At 37.8% G+C, this 16595-nt stretch overlaps 3 protein-coding genes across 3 annotated transcripts in view; 1 reads left to right on the forward strand and 2 right to left on the reverse strand.

Moving 5' to 3' along the window:
• LOC123878970 (diacylglycerol kinase 1) overlaps positions 1-16595 on the reverse strand; it is an 84378-nt gene that overhangs the window by 36385 nt on the left and 31398 nt on the right. The window contains exon 2 of the mRNA XM_045926374.1: positions 2851-2935. Within this exon, the coding sequence (XP_045782330.1) occupies positions 2851-2932 (82 nt within the window). The 5' untranslated portion in view covers positions 2933-2935. The remainder of the gene's footprint in view (positions 1-2850; positions 2936-16595) is intronic.
• On the forward strand, positions 7257-9806 carry LOC123878971 (protein ALP1-like). Its single transcript, XM_045926375.1, has 2 exons — positions 7257-7552; positions 8852-9806. Exons 1-2 carry the CDS (start codon positions 7257-7259, stop codon positions 9738-9740), a joined length of 1185 nt encoding a protein of 394 aa, XP_045782331.1. The 3' UTR covers positions 9741-9806.
• LOC123878972 lies at positions 7549-10234 on the reverse strand. Its single transcript, XM_045926377.1, has 2 exons — positions 9808-10234; positions 7549-8386 (listed from the first exon to the last, which is right to left on the reverse strand). Exons 1-2 carry the CDS (start codon positions 9989-9991, stop codon positions 7644-7646), a joined length of 927 nt encoding a protein of 308 aa, XP_045782333.1. The 5' UTR covers positions 9992-10234; the 3' UTR covers positions 7549-7643.

Consider the following 16595-nt stretch of genomic DNA (forward strand, 5'->3'; position numbering starts at 1 on the left):
AAAAGTAGCCTATGTCCGTCCCCAGGATATAAGCTAACCTTGTACTAAATTTCGTCAAAATCGGTAAAACTGTTGGGCCGTGAAAAGGTAGCAGACAGACAGAGAGACAGACAGATAGACAGACAGACAGATACACTTTCGCATTTATAATATTAGTATGGATGAGTTAGGTAATCAATGTGTCTAGGAATAGTGATAGGAATTGGATGATTTCTGTTCTTCTAAATATATTCAAAAGGAAAAGGTGAGTGAGTGATCTATATCAACGCACAGCTCCAACTACTGAACGGATCGGGCTGATATTTGGTATGCAGAATTGGAAATATTAAGACAAATATATCCGCTAAAGGCCGATTCACACCAATTGCGTACACGTGATACGTGCGTAGTGACGCGCGTAAACCCCTAACACCCCGGGTTGCGCATACGTCCACGCTTTACGCAAGCGGTGTGACATGTGTCATACAGTTCCATACATTAGAACGCAATGGTACACAGCCTGTGTGACCGAGCTATTAGAAAGGATCTTTCAAAATTCTACCCCTAGGGCGGCAAAATAGGGGGTTGAAATTGAGTAATCCACGTGGATAAGTTAGTTAGATCATATAACGTGATTACCGCAGAGTAAATGTGCCTTTACCGTTGAAATTACTCTAGGGAGTAAAAAGAAACTCGATAAAGTGCGCCGGGGCCGGGTTACCCATATCCGTAATTGCGTCAGCCACGAGGGGGCAATTCCGGTAAAACCTTTTGCTATTACTTATTATATTACCATAAAAGCTCTCTTAACTAACATTATAGCTAAAAATTCGATCTAGCTTTGATGAATTACTAGAGGATGCCCGCGACTTCATCCGCGTGGATTTAGGTTTTTAAAGATCCCGTGGTAACTGTTTGATTTTCCGGGATAAAAAGCTGCCTATGTCAATTACAGGGACGCAAGCTACCTCGGTAGTCTCGACTCTCGGTACTTTTATAAAAATCGGTGAAGTGGATGAGTCTTTAGAAATCCCGCGGGAACTGTTTGTTTTTCCGGGATAAAAAGTAGCCTATGTCCTTCCCCGGAATGTATTCTAAGTCTGTACAAAATTTCGTCAAAATCGGCTCAGTGGTCGAGCCTTGAAAGCGTAGCAGACAGACAGACACACTTTCGCATTTATAATATTAGTATGGATAATAGAGCTGAATAAGGGCTGGCTCTTTCATAATACTGACGGTACGACGTCGCGCCTCAATGCGACTCCATACCATTGCCTATTTCATTCCCACGAGGCGTTTTAAGTGCCATGGAATTATGCGATTCGACGTCACACCGCAAGTATTGTGGAAGGACCTTTAGCTAATATAATATAGCCCTATAATCCCGGCTAGTATCAGCCTTACTGGAAGCGGTTCCAACCCTCAGCAATGAGGAATACGAGTAACAGAGAGATTAGTATTTATATTTCTTCTGTATCCATCCTATGTACTGTGTTCGCGCCTAGCTTATAGTCCCAAATAAAAACTTATTTATTTATTTATTATTAGATCATATAACTCGGTTACAGAATAATATGCCTTTTCCGTGGAAATTACTCTGGGGAGTAAAAAGTAACTCAATAAAGTGCGCCGGGGCCGGGTTACCCATATCCGTAATTGCCGTCAGCCACGAGGGGGCAATTCCGGTAAAACCTTTTGCTATTACTTATTATATTAGCGTAAAAGCACTCTATAGACAGAAATTCAACAACTTTTAGGTAAAACCCCTATTTGTAAGAAAAAAGTTAAAATGAAGTAGTTCTGAAAATCACTAGAAAGTTGCAAGCAGATCTTTTGCTCTGTGGCACTAACTATTTAGTACAATAAAATACATCTCGCTAAAAAAAATTCTCGATAAAAAATGACGGCTTCAAAACAGTCGTTCTGTTTGGCGGCCACGCAAAACATCTTCAGAACTTTTTATTAGGTCTTATAACGAGATTACCGAAACGTAGGTATATGTGCTTTTACCGTGGAAATTACTCGCGGAAGTAAAACGTAACTCAATAAAATGCGCCGGGGCCGGGTTACCCATATCCGTAATTGCCGTCAGCCATGAGGGGGCAATTCCGGTAAAACCTTTTGCAATTACCTATTATATTACCGTAAAAGCTCTCTATAGACAGAAATTCATCAACTTTTAGGTAAAACCCATATTCGTAAGATAAAAGACACATATTAGTGAGATTTTATATGAGTGATACCCTTAGATTAAGGAACGTCGTATCTACCTTAACAGGGCTCTCTCCGTCACTTACTCCATACAATCGTAGTCCCAATTTCATTTGAATATTAAGCAACCAAAGTCCATGAAATTTTGCAGTATCTGTGCCTGTGGTGTTTTAGATTTTTCTAAAAATATGTAGTATTAAAATTACAGGGGCTCAAAGATTTGTAATATGTAATTAAGACCGCGTAACTTTGAAACCGAATATTTTAACGGAAATCTGGAAAACCACAGACATAGATATTAGTTCCCGGAACGTTTCTACGAAATTCCATTGTGTATGATTGGTTAGTATTCCAATGAGAGACGAATTACGTTTGTATGGAGCGAGTGACGGAGAGACCCCTCTTAAAAAGAGAGATACTGAGAGTGAATATGGAGATTTTGACGTGACAACGTCTTATAATTCGATAGAGCCGGCTGCACGCACGAAAAAACATGACTCATGCAGCGTTACCTCGCTCTGAGGCGTTCCATGTAAGGCTTGAAGTGCAAGCGAGAGCGCGGAACGAGCGACAAAGAAGCACAATCGGCCTTTGTTGTCACGTTCAACTATCGTCAGTAAACCGACTTTACAGACAACCAATTTTTTTTTTAAAACTTACATGACGTCAGTTCCTGTAGCTGCTGGAACTCGGCGGGTGACAGCTTGTCCCACTGGAAACCAGTTCCGGTTGCATTCGGCATGCTCTGTAGACAAAGGAAAAACTCTTGTTAAGACTCTACTTTTTAGGGTTTCGTACCTCAAAAGGAAAACGGAACCCTTATAAGATAACTTTGTTATCTGCCTATCTGTCTGTCTGTCTGTATGTCTATCTATCCGTCCGTCCGTCGTGTTTGTCAAGAAAACCTATAGGGTACTTCCCGTTAACCTAGAATCATGAAAGGCAAGTAGCTCTTATAGCACAAGTAAAGGAATAAATCTGAAAATCGTGAATTTGTGGTTAAATCACAGAAAAAAATTGAAATGTGTTTAAATTTTCAAAGTAAGATAACTATACCAAGTGGGGTATCGTATGAAAGGGCTTTACCTGTACATTCTAAAACAGATTTTTATTTATTTTTATGTATAATAAGTTTTTGATTTATCGTGCAAAATGCTGGAAAAAATACCCGAGTACGGAACCCTCAGTGCGCGAGTCTGACTCGCACTTGGCAGGTTTTTTACCTTTTAAATCTTCCCTGTTCTTTTATATTCACGTAATAAGATAACCTCATTGGCAAGGCTTTATCCGATCTTCGTAAAGAACGCGTTTTGAATGAAAATAATATGAATAAACAGAATGCAACAGGTGGTCGCTTTGAGCTTTCCATTTATCTTTCTCAAGGTGTTAAGGGTGTATTCACGGTGCTGTATTTTATCTTTAACCGAGTTCCCACGGTGCGTAATATTACGGACGGACGTGGATGAAATTTTATAACTTTTTTTTAAAGAATATTAAAAAGGTCGGCGGTTCAACCCCGCCCCCCCCCCCCCCGCCCCGTTGCACTATTGTCGTACCTACTCCTAATACAGCTTTGCGCTTAGTTGGAGGGGAAAGGGGAATATTAGTCATGATTAACATGGCCAATATTCTTTAAAAAAAAACTCGTCCCCTTTCCCCTCCAACTAAGCCTAAAGCTTGTGATAGGAATAGGCACGACAATAGTGCAACGGGTAGGGTTGAACCGTCGGCGTCGGTCTTTCGGAATTCAGTCCGCTCCTCAACCGTTGAGCTATTGAGGCTCAAATAGAATATAATGAATATAATGAAAGTGGTCAGCCATATGACGGTCAGAATGGCTGACCACTTTCATTATAAAGTTTCTCCCTATTTATTGAGGTACTAATTTTATTTATTTGTTGTCAGGTACCAAAGGTTGCCTGGTAGAGACTGCTCCAAGCAATAAGGCCGCCTTTTCCTTTTCCTTTTCAGAGAGATCCCCAACATAGCCCGCTCCATAGCACGTTGATTGACTTTTAACTTGTGGACAAGGCCAATTATCAGTTCAATTGAATTCAATTCAATTTATTTATTTGCTGATACAGGTCATTGTCCACGTTTCAGCGGTAGGAGGAGAATTAACGAATCTAGTAGCGTATCTTTCATCATAACCGGTTGAGTTGTTGAGTAGTTACGAATGGACATACATACCTACAGGTCAAACACATAACTCTCCTTTTGGGCTTTGCAGCCGGATAAAAAGTACCCGGATAACATGAAATATGAACAGGTTACGGCAAAGCAACACCCTCCAAGCGCCTTATATCGAATATTCAGCTCACAAAGGTAATTTAATATCCAATATGCAGCCATCATGCAGCGCCTGGCACTATGCATGCTAATATGCTAATATTATGCGCATAAAGTGAACAGGTAAAACCTTGGGGTATATTTTGTACCTTGCTAGTCCTTATAAAACAAAGCTTGGTTCTTACAAAATCCATGCATACGATTACCTAAGCATCTAGGAAATGTTTTTAACCCCCGACCCAAAAAGAGGGGTGTTATAAGTTTGACGTGTGTATCTGTCTGTGGCATCGTAGCTCCTAAACTAATGAACCGATTTTAATTTAGTTTATTTTTGTTTGAAAGGTGGTTTGATCGAGAGTGTTCTTAGCTAAATCCTATAATCCAAGTAAATCGGTTCAGCCGTTAGAAAGTTATAAGCTCTTTTCTAGTTACTGTAACCTTCACCTACATACAGGTCAATTCGCTCCACCAATTCGAGGGTTCCGTACCTCGAAATGAAAAACGGAACCCTTATAGGATCACTTTATTTTCTGTCTGTCTGTCTGTCTGTCGTGTCTGTCAAGAAACCTATAGGGTACTTCCCGTTGACCTAGAATCATGTTTGGCAGGTAGGTAGGTAGGTCTTAAGCACAAGTAGAGGAATAAATCTGAAAACCGTGAATTTGTGGTTACATCATTTAAAAAATTAAAATGTGTTTCAATTTTCAAAGTAAGATAACTATACGAAGTGGGGTATCATATGAAAGGACTTTACCTGTACATTCTAAAACAGATTTTTATTTATTTTTATAGTTTTTTATTTATCGTGCAAAATGTTGGAAAAAATACCCGAGTACGGAACCCTCAGTGCGCGAGTCTGACTCGCACTTGGCCGGTTTTTTGTAAAGGTCACGAGGTCATGCGTCCATTAGATAATGCCAGAGTGAACTGTTAAAGTGCTGTCGCGCTCCTTCGGGGTTTGAGAGATTCGGTGTTGACATTAACGACTCATCCGTCTTTATGTTCCTGACACTCGAGATTGGAGATTATAGGTCCTTGCCAAAACTATCTTTTCGGGTTCCGTACCTCAAAAGGAAAAAGGAACCCTTATAGGATCAGTTCGTTGTCCGTCTGTCCGTCTGTCGTGTCTGTCAAGAAAACTTATAGGGTACTTCATGTGACCTAGAATCATGAAAGGCTGGTAAAAAATGATTAGGTATACACACAAACATAGACTACTAATTTCATTCCATTATCCGTAGTCGAGTAAAATTGCGTGACTGGCAGTTCCTAGATAATTACCTACCGAAGATTTATTGAATTTTTCATAATATCTTAACGTTACGGGGTGGAAACTGGGAAAGAGGCTGGCATTGCTTATATAGGAAGGAAAGTATAATATCTACCCCCTTTTGAACGATGAATGCGCGTTATTGGACCTTCAAAGGGCGTAGGAATATAAGGGGTCGGAAAATTTGAAAAGAAATTAAGTCATTAAGGAGGCTACGTAACATAATACGGGTCTTAACTCTTATGTCATCTTTATTTAAACCTGAAAAGAAATTCCTGAAAGGCCGGCAAAGCATCGGCGGTACCTCTGGTGCTGTAAATGGGCGGCGGCAATCACTTAACATCAAGTGATCCATCTGCATGTTTCCTCGCTATTTTTAACCCCCGACCCAAAAAGAGGGGTGTTATAAGTTTGACGTGTGTATCTGTGTATCTGTGTATCTGTGTATCTGTCTGTGGCCTCGTAGCGCCTAAACGAATGAACCGATTTTAATTTAGTTTTTTTTGTTTGAAAGGTGGCTTGATCGAGAGTGTTCTTAGCTATAATCCAAAAAAATTGGTTCAGCCGTTTGGAAGTTATCAGCTCTTTTCTGGTTTTCTTATTACTTTTATCCCAGGACCACCAGAGGTTACGTATTTTCTGACACAGGAAATATGTACGATTGAGTAGTGTTAGTAAGTACTAAGAAAGCAAGCCTAGCCTACGTGCTAGCTTGCTTAGACGGCCAATTTTCAGGTATCTGATAATCAAGGTACATAAAACCATTACTTACCTCACGTAAATTCTCCAAACTGATTTTTACGTATATTTTAGGCAATATCCTTAAAAATATGTCGCCAATACTCCCAGACACTTCCCGCGTCGGCCGTATTGCTTTGCAGACGCTTTAAAGCTCCCAAAATAAGTAATAACTTAACTGCACGTAAATTCTGACGCTCCATTTTTATATATGTCCACCAGACAACTATTTTAAAACCTTTTACAAGAAGACCGACCGATCCAGAGGGCCAATCATCCCCTAAATTCAATTTTAACGCCTCTGTGGGTTTGAACGCGAGGGCATCATTATCTACGCGCATGAGACTCAGTAAGACATGTATTAGGATATATTGACTTCTCTCTCACTCTCTTATAGTTTACTTATGTCAATTAATTATTAATATTAAAAAAAATCTGCTAAAAATTAAAAAAATTGGAGAATTTACGTGAGGTAAGTAATGTTTTTATGTACCTTGATTACCTGATACCTGAAAATTGGCCGTCTAAGCAAGCTAGCAGGTCTGTAGGCATGCGTTCTTAGTACATAGTAACACTACTCAATCGTCCACATTTCGTTCGTCAGAAAATACGTGACACGGCTGGTGGCCCTGGGATCTTTCACTATTGTAACAGAGGTTCATAAGGCTAAGTTCATATGGCCGCGCGGCACCGCGCGCCGCCGCGCGATGTTAGAGTTCACATGACAGGGTATATACGAGCGCCAGTCTGGCATTAACATTGATATACAATGGACGTGGAGGAGGCAATTTGCTTGTGGATTTTATATAGAAGACTGAGACGTCGCAGAAGACGACAAAGGCGATACTGGGTGCATCCAATATTAAGTGACAGACTTTCTTCAAGCCTGTTTGTCACCTTATACCCTGAGTTGAGGTTACATGAAGAAAAATTTTTTAATTATTTCCGTATGTCAGTTGCAACCTTTGATTTTTTATACGATTTCATTGAAAATGATTTAAAATCCAGTGAAAATGCTGTAAGATATTGCATATCACCAAAAGAAAAACTCATTGTAACATTGCGGTAAGTTAACTGTTTATTAATCATAATCACAGTAAAAATTATAAAAAATAAGAAATTATGAGCGAGGCTTCTTGGCAAATTAACTTTTAGTTTAATTGAACAGATCTAATTCTTGAGAATCTTCGTATGACGGGTCACAAGTAACATCACCCGGGGGTGATGTTACTTGCGATGAACTTGTGGGAGGTGAAGTGTATGAACTAGTTGTATAGCCATATTGTGTTGATTCTCTATCAGAGTACTGCATTGGGTTGCTATATTGAGAACTTTGAAATGAAGCATGATAGTTTCTGGGTGGTCGTTGTGAGCTATATGAAGTAGACGGGTAGTTAAAATCTTCAAGTGGCTGTGCTCGTGTAGCTTGGTATCGTTCTAATAAATTATAAATTTCAATTTTCAGTTTTAAACGCCGGTTTTCAGGAACTTTTTTTATTTCCCTAACCAATGAAAGACAAAATAATTTATCTTCATCGTCATCTTTCTTTTCTGCTGCATTATTATTTCGAGTATTTATGCTTTGTTGTAAAAGATTTGCAAAATGTTCATCGGCAGGGTGAAGTTTGAATTTTTTCCGGAGCACATTTTCTGTTGAAGCTTGAACGCCGCTGCTGTTAACTGCACTATCCAAATCAGGATTCTCTGTAACTTCCGCAACATCAAGGCTGTTGTCAGTTTTTCGTTTCTGGACAACTTGTTTAAGAAATGACAATCTTTGGAAATACGCAAATGAAGATGGTGTTGATGCTGAGGAACCGGACTTCAAATGTTTTGTTTTCTTAAGTTCTTTTACATAGGCATCTCGTAAATTTTTCCATTTTTTTTGCAAAATCGATCCTAGAAAGTAAATAATTAATTATTAGTTTTCATTGCAAAACTATTGAAAAATGTTGTACGATACGGGTGCATAAAGAGTCCTTATGACCTACTTTATGCAAATTGTACTTTGTGCACTTTATGCTCACGTGCCACACTGTAAACACTCGCTATGAATGTGTTTTCTTTGTAGCACTTATTCAGTAAAGATTTACTTAAAAGAAATAGACATAGACATAGAATTAGGAATAGGAATAGGAGTAGGCATAGGAGTAAGTAGGGGTAGGAATAGGTATGGGAATAGGAATTTGACGAGGAATAGGAGTAGGAATAGAAATGGAATATTTATCGTGGCACGTGAGCATATGCACTTTATGCTCGCGTGCCACACTGTAAACACTCGCTATGCTTGTGTTTTCACTGTAGCACTTATTCGGTAAAGATCTACTTTATGCACGTGTATCTTAAATAACTATTATGTTACAGGTACCTAGCAACTGGTTCTTCATTTGCAGAGTTACAATATGGTTATAAAATTGGCAAGTCTACGATATCGGGTATAATTAAGCAAGTGTGCCAAGTTTTATGGAGAAATTTAAAAACTTTGGTCATGAGTCCACCAACAAAAGAAATCTGGACACAAATATCTATACAATTTGAAAATAAAGCATATTTTCCAAATTGTGTTGGAGCGTTGGACGGCAAACACGTTCGTTTAATACAGCCACCAGAATCAGGATCAATGTATTACAATTACAAACACTTTTTCTCATTAGTTTTAATGGCTTTATGTGATGCTAACTATTGCTTCATATGGATAGACGTTGGAGCTTACGGAAAAGACAGTGATTCGGGTGTTTTCAAGGAAACGTCATTATTCAAAAAACTCTCAGAAAATTCGTTGAACTTACCAGAGCCTAGATCTATCACAAATAATGAGAGCGATGCATTTAAACTACCATACGTAATTGTAGCTGACGAGGCTTTCGCTATGACTAAAAATTTGATGAGACCCTATGGTGGTAAAATGTTGTCAAAAGAAAAAAATATATTTAACTACCGCCTTTCTTTAGCACGAAGGTATGTCGAATGTACATTTGGCATAATGTGTAACAAGTGGCGTATCTTACACCGGCCAATAGACGTGAAGATAGATTTTGCTGTTGATATCGTCAAAGCTATTTGTGTTTTACATAACTTGGTAAGGATGAGAGATGGTATAAATCAGGATGATATGATCAATCCAGCGCCATTACCTAATGTGAATCCAACTAACAGTGGACGAGCAATCCATGAAGTAGATAATATTCGAACTAAATTCACAAATTATTTTGTTACTGAAGGTAAATTAGATTGGCAAGATAAAATGGTGTAATAGGTACCTACCTATGATTTTATAAAACTTATTTTAAATAAATAAAACTAATTAAAAAAAAACTTACCCAAATTTTTCTTTTTTTCTTCGGAATCATCATTTTTGCAAAAAATTAAAACTAGTTCTTCCCAAGACCTTCTTTTTAATATTTTATTTGAATAATCCTTAGAGTTAAGATTCCAAATCGCATCTCTTTTTTCGATTTCGTCGATAAGCAAATCGATAGGCACAATGTCATCTTCGGTACTCATTGCATCGATCTATGTGTCTTTCCGTCTCAAGGCGCGCGGATCAACTGAACAGGTCGATACAGGTTTGAAATACTTGTGCCGCGCGGCAGCGCGCGGTTCTAGATCTTGCGCGCGGGTCAGAGCGCGCCGCGCGTTGGCGTGCGGTACCGCGCGGTAATGTAGACGATAATTATCGTTTATATTGATCTTGTGCCGCGCGGTTCGTAGTTCCGCGCGGTACCGCGCGGCCATATGAACTTAGCCTAATATTATGTCAATTGGCAAATGTCAAGTTGTCAAGATGGACGTTGCCTAGATACATAATTATTTATTTGAAAATAATGTTTTAGAAAACTCCGATACTTTGGATCGTAGGCGCGGAGTTTCTAATTTATAAAATATTATAATCACAGTTAAACGAGAAAACATCAATTCAATTATAATATCCAACAGTCAACCAAAGGCCACGAACAATCAACCCAAACCCAAACCATAGTCAAACTATTTTTAGGGTTCAGTAGGTATCTGTAGAAAAAAAAAGATGTAGCCTCGACTGTTGTAGTCGCGTAGGTGTGCATGGCACCATTAAATATCGTAGGAGGCGATGACCCTCCGCGCGGCTGAGGTTCCCGCATCGTAGTCGCTTTGTCGCGCAGGTTTGGATGATGCATTAGGCGCACCTTCTTTATATTTCGTCTGCTTGAACTCAGCTTATTTACTTTGACAAAATACGTTTAAAATTCATCATCATCAGGATCAACCTATCGCCGGCTCACTACTGAGCTCAAGTCTCCTCTCAGAATGAGAAGCTACCACACTGGCCAAGCACGTATTGGCAGACCTCACGCACCTTTGAGGGAGCATTATGGCCAACTCTCAAGCATGCAGGTTTCCTGACGGTGTTTTCCTTCACCACTTCGTTGTCTGTCTGTGTGTCATCTTTCAAGAGAATCAAAATTTATAAATTGGGTACTTCCCGTTTACGTAGAATCATGAAAGGCAGGTAGCAATATCTAATAGCCCAAGCACTCTACTTCTGTGGCCCAAGTAAAGAGAAAAATCCGACAACTGAATTGTCATTACATAAAAAAAAAACTTGTACGGAACTCTTCATGTGTGAGGCAGACTCGCACTTGACCGGTTTTTGAAAGTTATGTCAAATAAAAATTTGACATGCAATAACAAACAAAATGAAATACGAGCCAATTTATTCCTTATTTCATCGGGTGAAAGTCGATTTCAATTTAATCGTAGGTATATCTTGAAAAGCGAACTATTATACGACTAAAATGGGTACATTTTTAAAGCAACGACATGTTAGAAACAGATATTTCGTTTTGGTCGTGTTAAACTATGTGAGTCATTCAGATAATTCTTGATTTATGTTCGGTCAAAAATATTTCATGGAACGTATGATTAACATAACATTGATGTTACTTTTGAAGAGATATTAGCTGCCTTATTGGATTTATATTATTATAGAAATTGGGTTTTAGAATGGCACAAATAAACGGTAATTTATGAATAAAGTTTAAAAAGCATGAAATAAAAATTAAATTAAAAATTTAAATAACCCCCGACACATAAACCTCTAAAAAGTAAAAAAATAATAGGTAAATATGTATGGGCCCTTTAAGAATAGTATAAATAGTAAAGTTTTTATCCAAGCGTTCGTTGCGTCGGGGGACCGCTAAAGACTATTCTTTCTACAACAGATGACTTTCATAGTTTATGATAGGTAGCGGTCCCCTGGCGCAACGAGCGCTTGGATAAAACTTTACTATTTATACTATTCTTAAAGGGCCCATACATATTTACCTATTATTTTTTTACTTTTTAGAGGTTTATGTGTCGGGGGTTATTTAAATTTTTAATTTAATTTTTATATTATTAAAAAAAAACTCAAACACTGTTCTGTTCAGGGTTTTCTCAAAATTCGAAATTCAGAATATTTTTATTCAATGAAACTTCCACAAGTAAGTACTTTTGAATCGTCAAGAGCGTCTACCACTGGTTTGGAATATCTTTCCTACTGAGAAGAACCTGCAATAAACTCGGCGGTTGCTCTTTTCAAAGATTTGATATACATACAAACAAATCTTTGATAGATATAATATACCTAATACAATCTTCTCTCAGAATAAGAAAGGTTTAGGCCCTAATCCACCTCGTTGGCTAAATGTGGATTATGAGACCTCACACATCTCGCCTATATCGATCGATCGCGGAAATGAACTATTCCGTGAACTCGAAGGTCCATTACTTTGAACGTTTTTTCAAGCACATACCAGAGACAACGAAGGAATCTATGGCGCTTTTTATTTGGTACTAGCGACTCGCCCCGGCTTCGCACGGGTGAATTACTTTTATTCTATGGAAAAGTGGTTATAATGGCTAAAATATAAATGTTTGGTTTATACTATCGCGGACTTTTTTGTAGGCATTATAGAGTTCTACAACTTTTCTATAGAAGTCAACCATACATCTCTAACCATTTAGGCAGCGTTCGCGAGAATCGTTAACGTACGGCAGTTTTTTCGACGCCTTACTCCACAATTTTCACTACCACGAAAAATCCTATCTATTTTCCGGGATAAAATATAGCCTATACGGATTCGGAAGAATCCCTCTAAGTAATGGTAAAAGAAATTTTGAAATCGGTCCAGTAGTTTTTGAGCCTATTCAATACAAACATACAAAAATACAAAAATACAAAAATTCAAAAATACAAAGGTTTCCTCTTTATAATATTAAGTATAGACTACAGATCGTTAAACTGTGATACTACTTACCTAACTTATCGTTATTAGGGTTCCGTACCTAAAAAGGAAAAACGGAACCCTTATAGGGTCAGTTTGTTGTCTGTCTGTCTGTCCGTCTGTCGTGTCTGTAAAGAAAACCTATAGGGTACTTCCCGTTGACCTAGAAGGCAGGTAGATAGTTCTTATAGCACAAATAAAGAAAAAACCGCAAACCCTGAATTTGTGGTTACATCACAAAGAAAAAAATTAAAATGTATTCATGAGCAAATAATTATTATTATCTACTAGAAGATGCCCGCGGCTTCGCCCGCGTGGATTTCAGTTTTTTAAAATCCCGTAGGAACTCTTTGATTTTCTGGGATAAAAAGTAGCCTATGTACTAATCCAGGATATTATCTATCTCCATTCCGAATTTCAGCCAAATCCATTCGGTAGTTATTGCGTGAAAGAGTAACAAACATACACACACACACACACACACACACACACACACACACACACACACACACACACACACACACACACACACACACACACACATACAAACTTTCGCCTTTATAATATTAGTGTGATTTTCAAAGTAAGGTAACTGTTACGGTATTGTATTAGTCTGTGATATTAGTCTGTGTAATATCCTAATGTCATCTGTCACTTGTCACACACTTGTCACCTATCGCTGTCTTGATACAATGTCTGTCTGTGTCGTGTGAATGGAAATAAAATGAATGGAAATAAAATCAAATCCAAGAGCATCCATCTTTTATTTGTAACACACCAATGAAATATGGTGTCAGAAGTGGGATCACAATAAAGAAAAACAATGCAGGACGAAGATTTTGTGAACACAAAGCCTAGAAGACCACTAGGTCACAGCGAGTCGTCAACCAGCCACGCCATGACGCCATTGCCAGTAGGCATGACCCTGCCGCCGTTCATCGTTGAAGGTAACAACGTCCCATTGTTATGGAAAAAATGGCTCACACGACTGAAAGTCTATTTAAAGGCAAATAATTTAGATGAAGCCGAAGATGCACGTAAAACAGCCATTCTCTTGCAATTCATCGGATCAGATTGTCTGGAAATTTTTTACTCATTTGACCTAGATATCGAAAAAGTTAGTTTTGGCGATCTCTGTAACAAATTTACACAGTATTTCACTCCGAAAATAAACGTCACGGTAGAAAGGCATAAATTATTTAGCAGGAAACAACTACCAAATGAATCTATAGACACCTATGTCACGGATCTAAAAAATTTAAGTCACACTTGTGAATTTGGTGACATACGTGAAAGCTTGCTCAGAGACATATTTAGCTGGAACTGCAACAACACTTACTATAAAGAAAGGATTCTAATTGAAAAACCGAACACCCTAGAGGAGGCAATAAACATAGCCAAGCGCTGTGAGTCTACTAAACAACAAGCAAAAGCATTGGAAGACGCATCATTACATTTCATAGGACGCGTGTCAAGATCACCAAGTCGCAGAGACTCTTCCCATAGAAACAGGTCCAGACACCAGTCACAGCAAACACGTCAACGCACACCATCAACGTCAAGTCAGAGGAATACATCATGTGGTCGGTGCGGTCAGGTACATAGATTCAAGTGCCCAGCTCAAGGTGTCAAGTGCAGAAAGTGTAATAAGTCCAATCATTTCGCTCAGTTTTGCCGTTCACATCAAGTAAAAGTAGTCAATTGTGAAAATCAGTCTGTAAATAATGAATCTTTGTTTTATGTTGGTTCTGTCTACTGTATACAGGATGATAAGTCTAATTTGTCAAAACCTTGGAATATTGATCTATGTATAAACCAAATACAGGTAAATTTTTTATTAGACACTGGAGCAGACACAAATATTCTATCCATTCACACATACAACTCATTAAATCTGCCACTTTCCAACATACACAAAAGTAAGAACACACTTTCTACATACAGTGGAGAAATTATCCCTCTGGTAGGTCAATGCAATTTGTCAGTGATTCATAAAAATAAGTCATATACAGTTAACTTTCATATTGTCGACATGAAAAGTCAAAATATTATAGGTAGGGATACCTGTAAAACTTTAAATTTAATAAGAAAAATTAATAGTGTTTCTTTCCAGAATTTAACATGTCAAGATATAGTTGATACAAATAAGGACTTGTTTGAAGGTTTAGGTTGTCTAACAGATTTTCAATGCGAACTAACCTTGAAGCCTAATGCAACTCCATCTATAGAGGCATGCAGAAGGGTTCCATTCCGTCTTCATCAACCACTAAAACAAGAGCTAGAATCTATGGAAAAAAGTGGAGTCATACAACGAGTTGAAGAGCCTACTGAATGGGTAAGCGCTCTAGTCTTAACCTCAAAAAAGAATGGTAAATTACGTCTGTGCATTGATCCTAGAAAGCTAAATCAGTCAATTTTAAGATCACATTTCCAATTTCCAACCTTAGATGAAATTAAATCTAGTCTTGCTGGAGCTCAGTATTTTTCAACATTAGATGCCAATAAAGGCTATTGGATGCTCAAGTTGTCAGAAGCTTCTTCTAAGCTCTGTACATTTATTACACCTTTTGGACGATATAGATTCACTAGGTTACCCTTTGGTATTAATGCAGCTCCAGAAATATTTCATAGAGAAATGATAAAAAGATTTGGTGATATTGAAGGTGTTAAAATTATGATGGATGATTTTCTTATTTATGGTAGAACTGTAGAAGAGCATAATCAACGGTTACAAAAAGTCTTAGAAAGAGCACGTCAAATTAATGTAAAATTTAACAAAGAAAAGTCTGTGTTTTGTCAAAAAGAAGTCAAATATTTAGGTCATATATTTAGTAAAGAAGGTGTACAAGTTGATAAGTCTAGAGTAAAAGCTATTTGTAACATGCCAAGTCCTAAAAATATAACAGATCTTCAAAGATTCCTAGGTATGGTCAATTATCTTAGTCCATTTATTAAAAATTTGTCACAGCAAATAAGTCATTTGCGAGCACTTTTATCAAAAAATACTGAATGGTATTGGTCAGAGCACCATGAGTCTCAATTTAATAATATTAAAAAAGTTATTTGTTCAACACCTGTCTTAACATACTATGACCCTAAAAAGGAAATAATTTTATCTGTAGACGCATCGAAGGATGCCATGGGTGCAGTGTTATCCCATGACAAGCAACCCATTGCATATTCATCTGCTTCTCTAAGTAAAATACAACAGTCCTACTCGCAGATAGAGAAAGAACTACTAGCTGTCCTCTTTGGTTGTACTAAGTACCACCAATACATATATGGTCATAACATAACAGTGGAGACAGACCACAAACCTCTCATAACTCTTTTCAAAAAAGCTCTATATGACATTCCCCCAAGATTGCAAAGAATCATGCTTAGATTGCAGCCGTATGATCTAACTGTTGTATACAAGCCTGGTCGTTACTTATATATTGCAGATACTTTGTCTAGAGCAGCATTAAGTGAAACTTGTTTGTCAGAAGTTGATCAAGATATAGATTTACATGTTAATATAATAATGTCTAATTTGTCAGTCAGTCCAGAGAAATTAAAAGAAATTCAAGAGTCTACAGTCCAAGATCAAACATTAAGTCAAATAATTCAATATTGTCACAACGGATGGCCTGAACATAAGCGTTCAGTTAGTCAGTCAGTCAAATCTTATTATAGTCTCAAAGATCAAATATATGTCATTGATAACGTTGTCTTCAAATCTAACTGCATTATAATCCCAGAGTCAATGAGAGAGTATATATTAAAACTAATTCATTCTGCCCATCAAGGTATAAACAGCTCAATCCGTCTAGCAAAAACTACAGTCTTTTGGCCAAATATGCAAAATGACATAGAAAAATATATAG

This window comes from Maniola jurtina, chromosome 27 (genome assembly GCF_905333055.1).
Source record: "Maniola jurtina chromosome 27, ilManJurt1.1, whole genome shotgun sequence".
NCBI lineage: Eukaryota > Metazoa > Arthropoda > Insecta > Lepidoptera > Nymphalidae > Maniola > Maniola jurtina.

What these genes read in the sequence shown, in the direction of transcription:
- LOC123878971 (XM_045926375.1), top strand. Translation starts at nt 7,257, where the DNA reads ATGGACGTGGAGGAGGCAATTTGCTTGTGGATTTTATATAGAAGACTG. An exon ending in AAACTCATTGTAACATTGCG is followed by an intron (nt 7,553 to 8,851) that starts GTAAGTTAACTG and finishes ATTATGTTACAG; the next exon opens with GTACCTAGCAACTGGTTCTT.
- LOC123878972 (XM_045926377.1), bottom strand. Translation starts at nt 9,991, where the DNA reads ATGAGTACCGAAGATGACATTGTGCCTATCGATTTGCTTATCGACGAA. An exon ending in AGAAAAAAAGAAAAATTTGG is followed by an intron (nt 8,387 to 9,807) that starts GTAAGTTTTTTT and finishes TTTACTTTCTAG; the next exon opens with GATCGATTTTGCAAAAAAAA.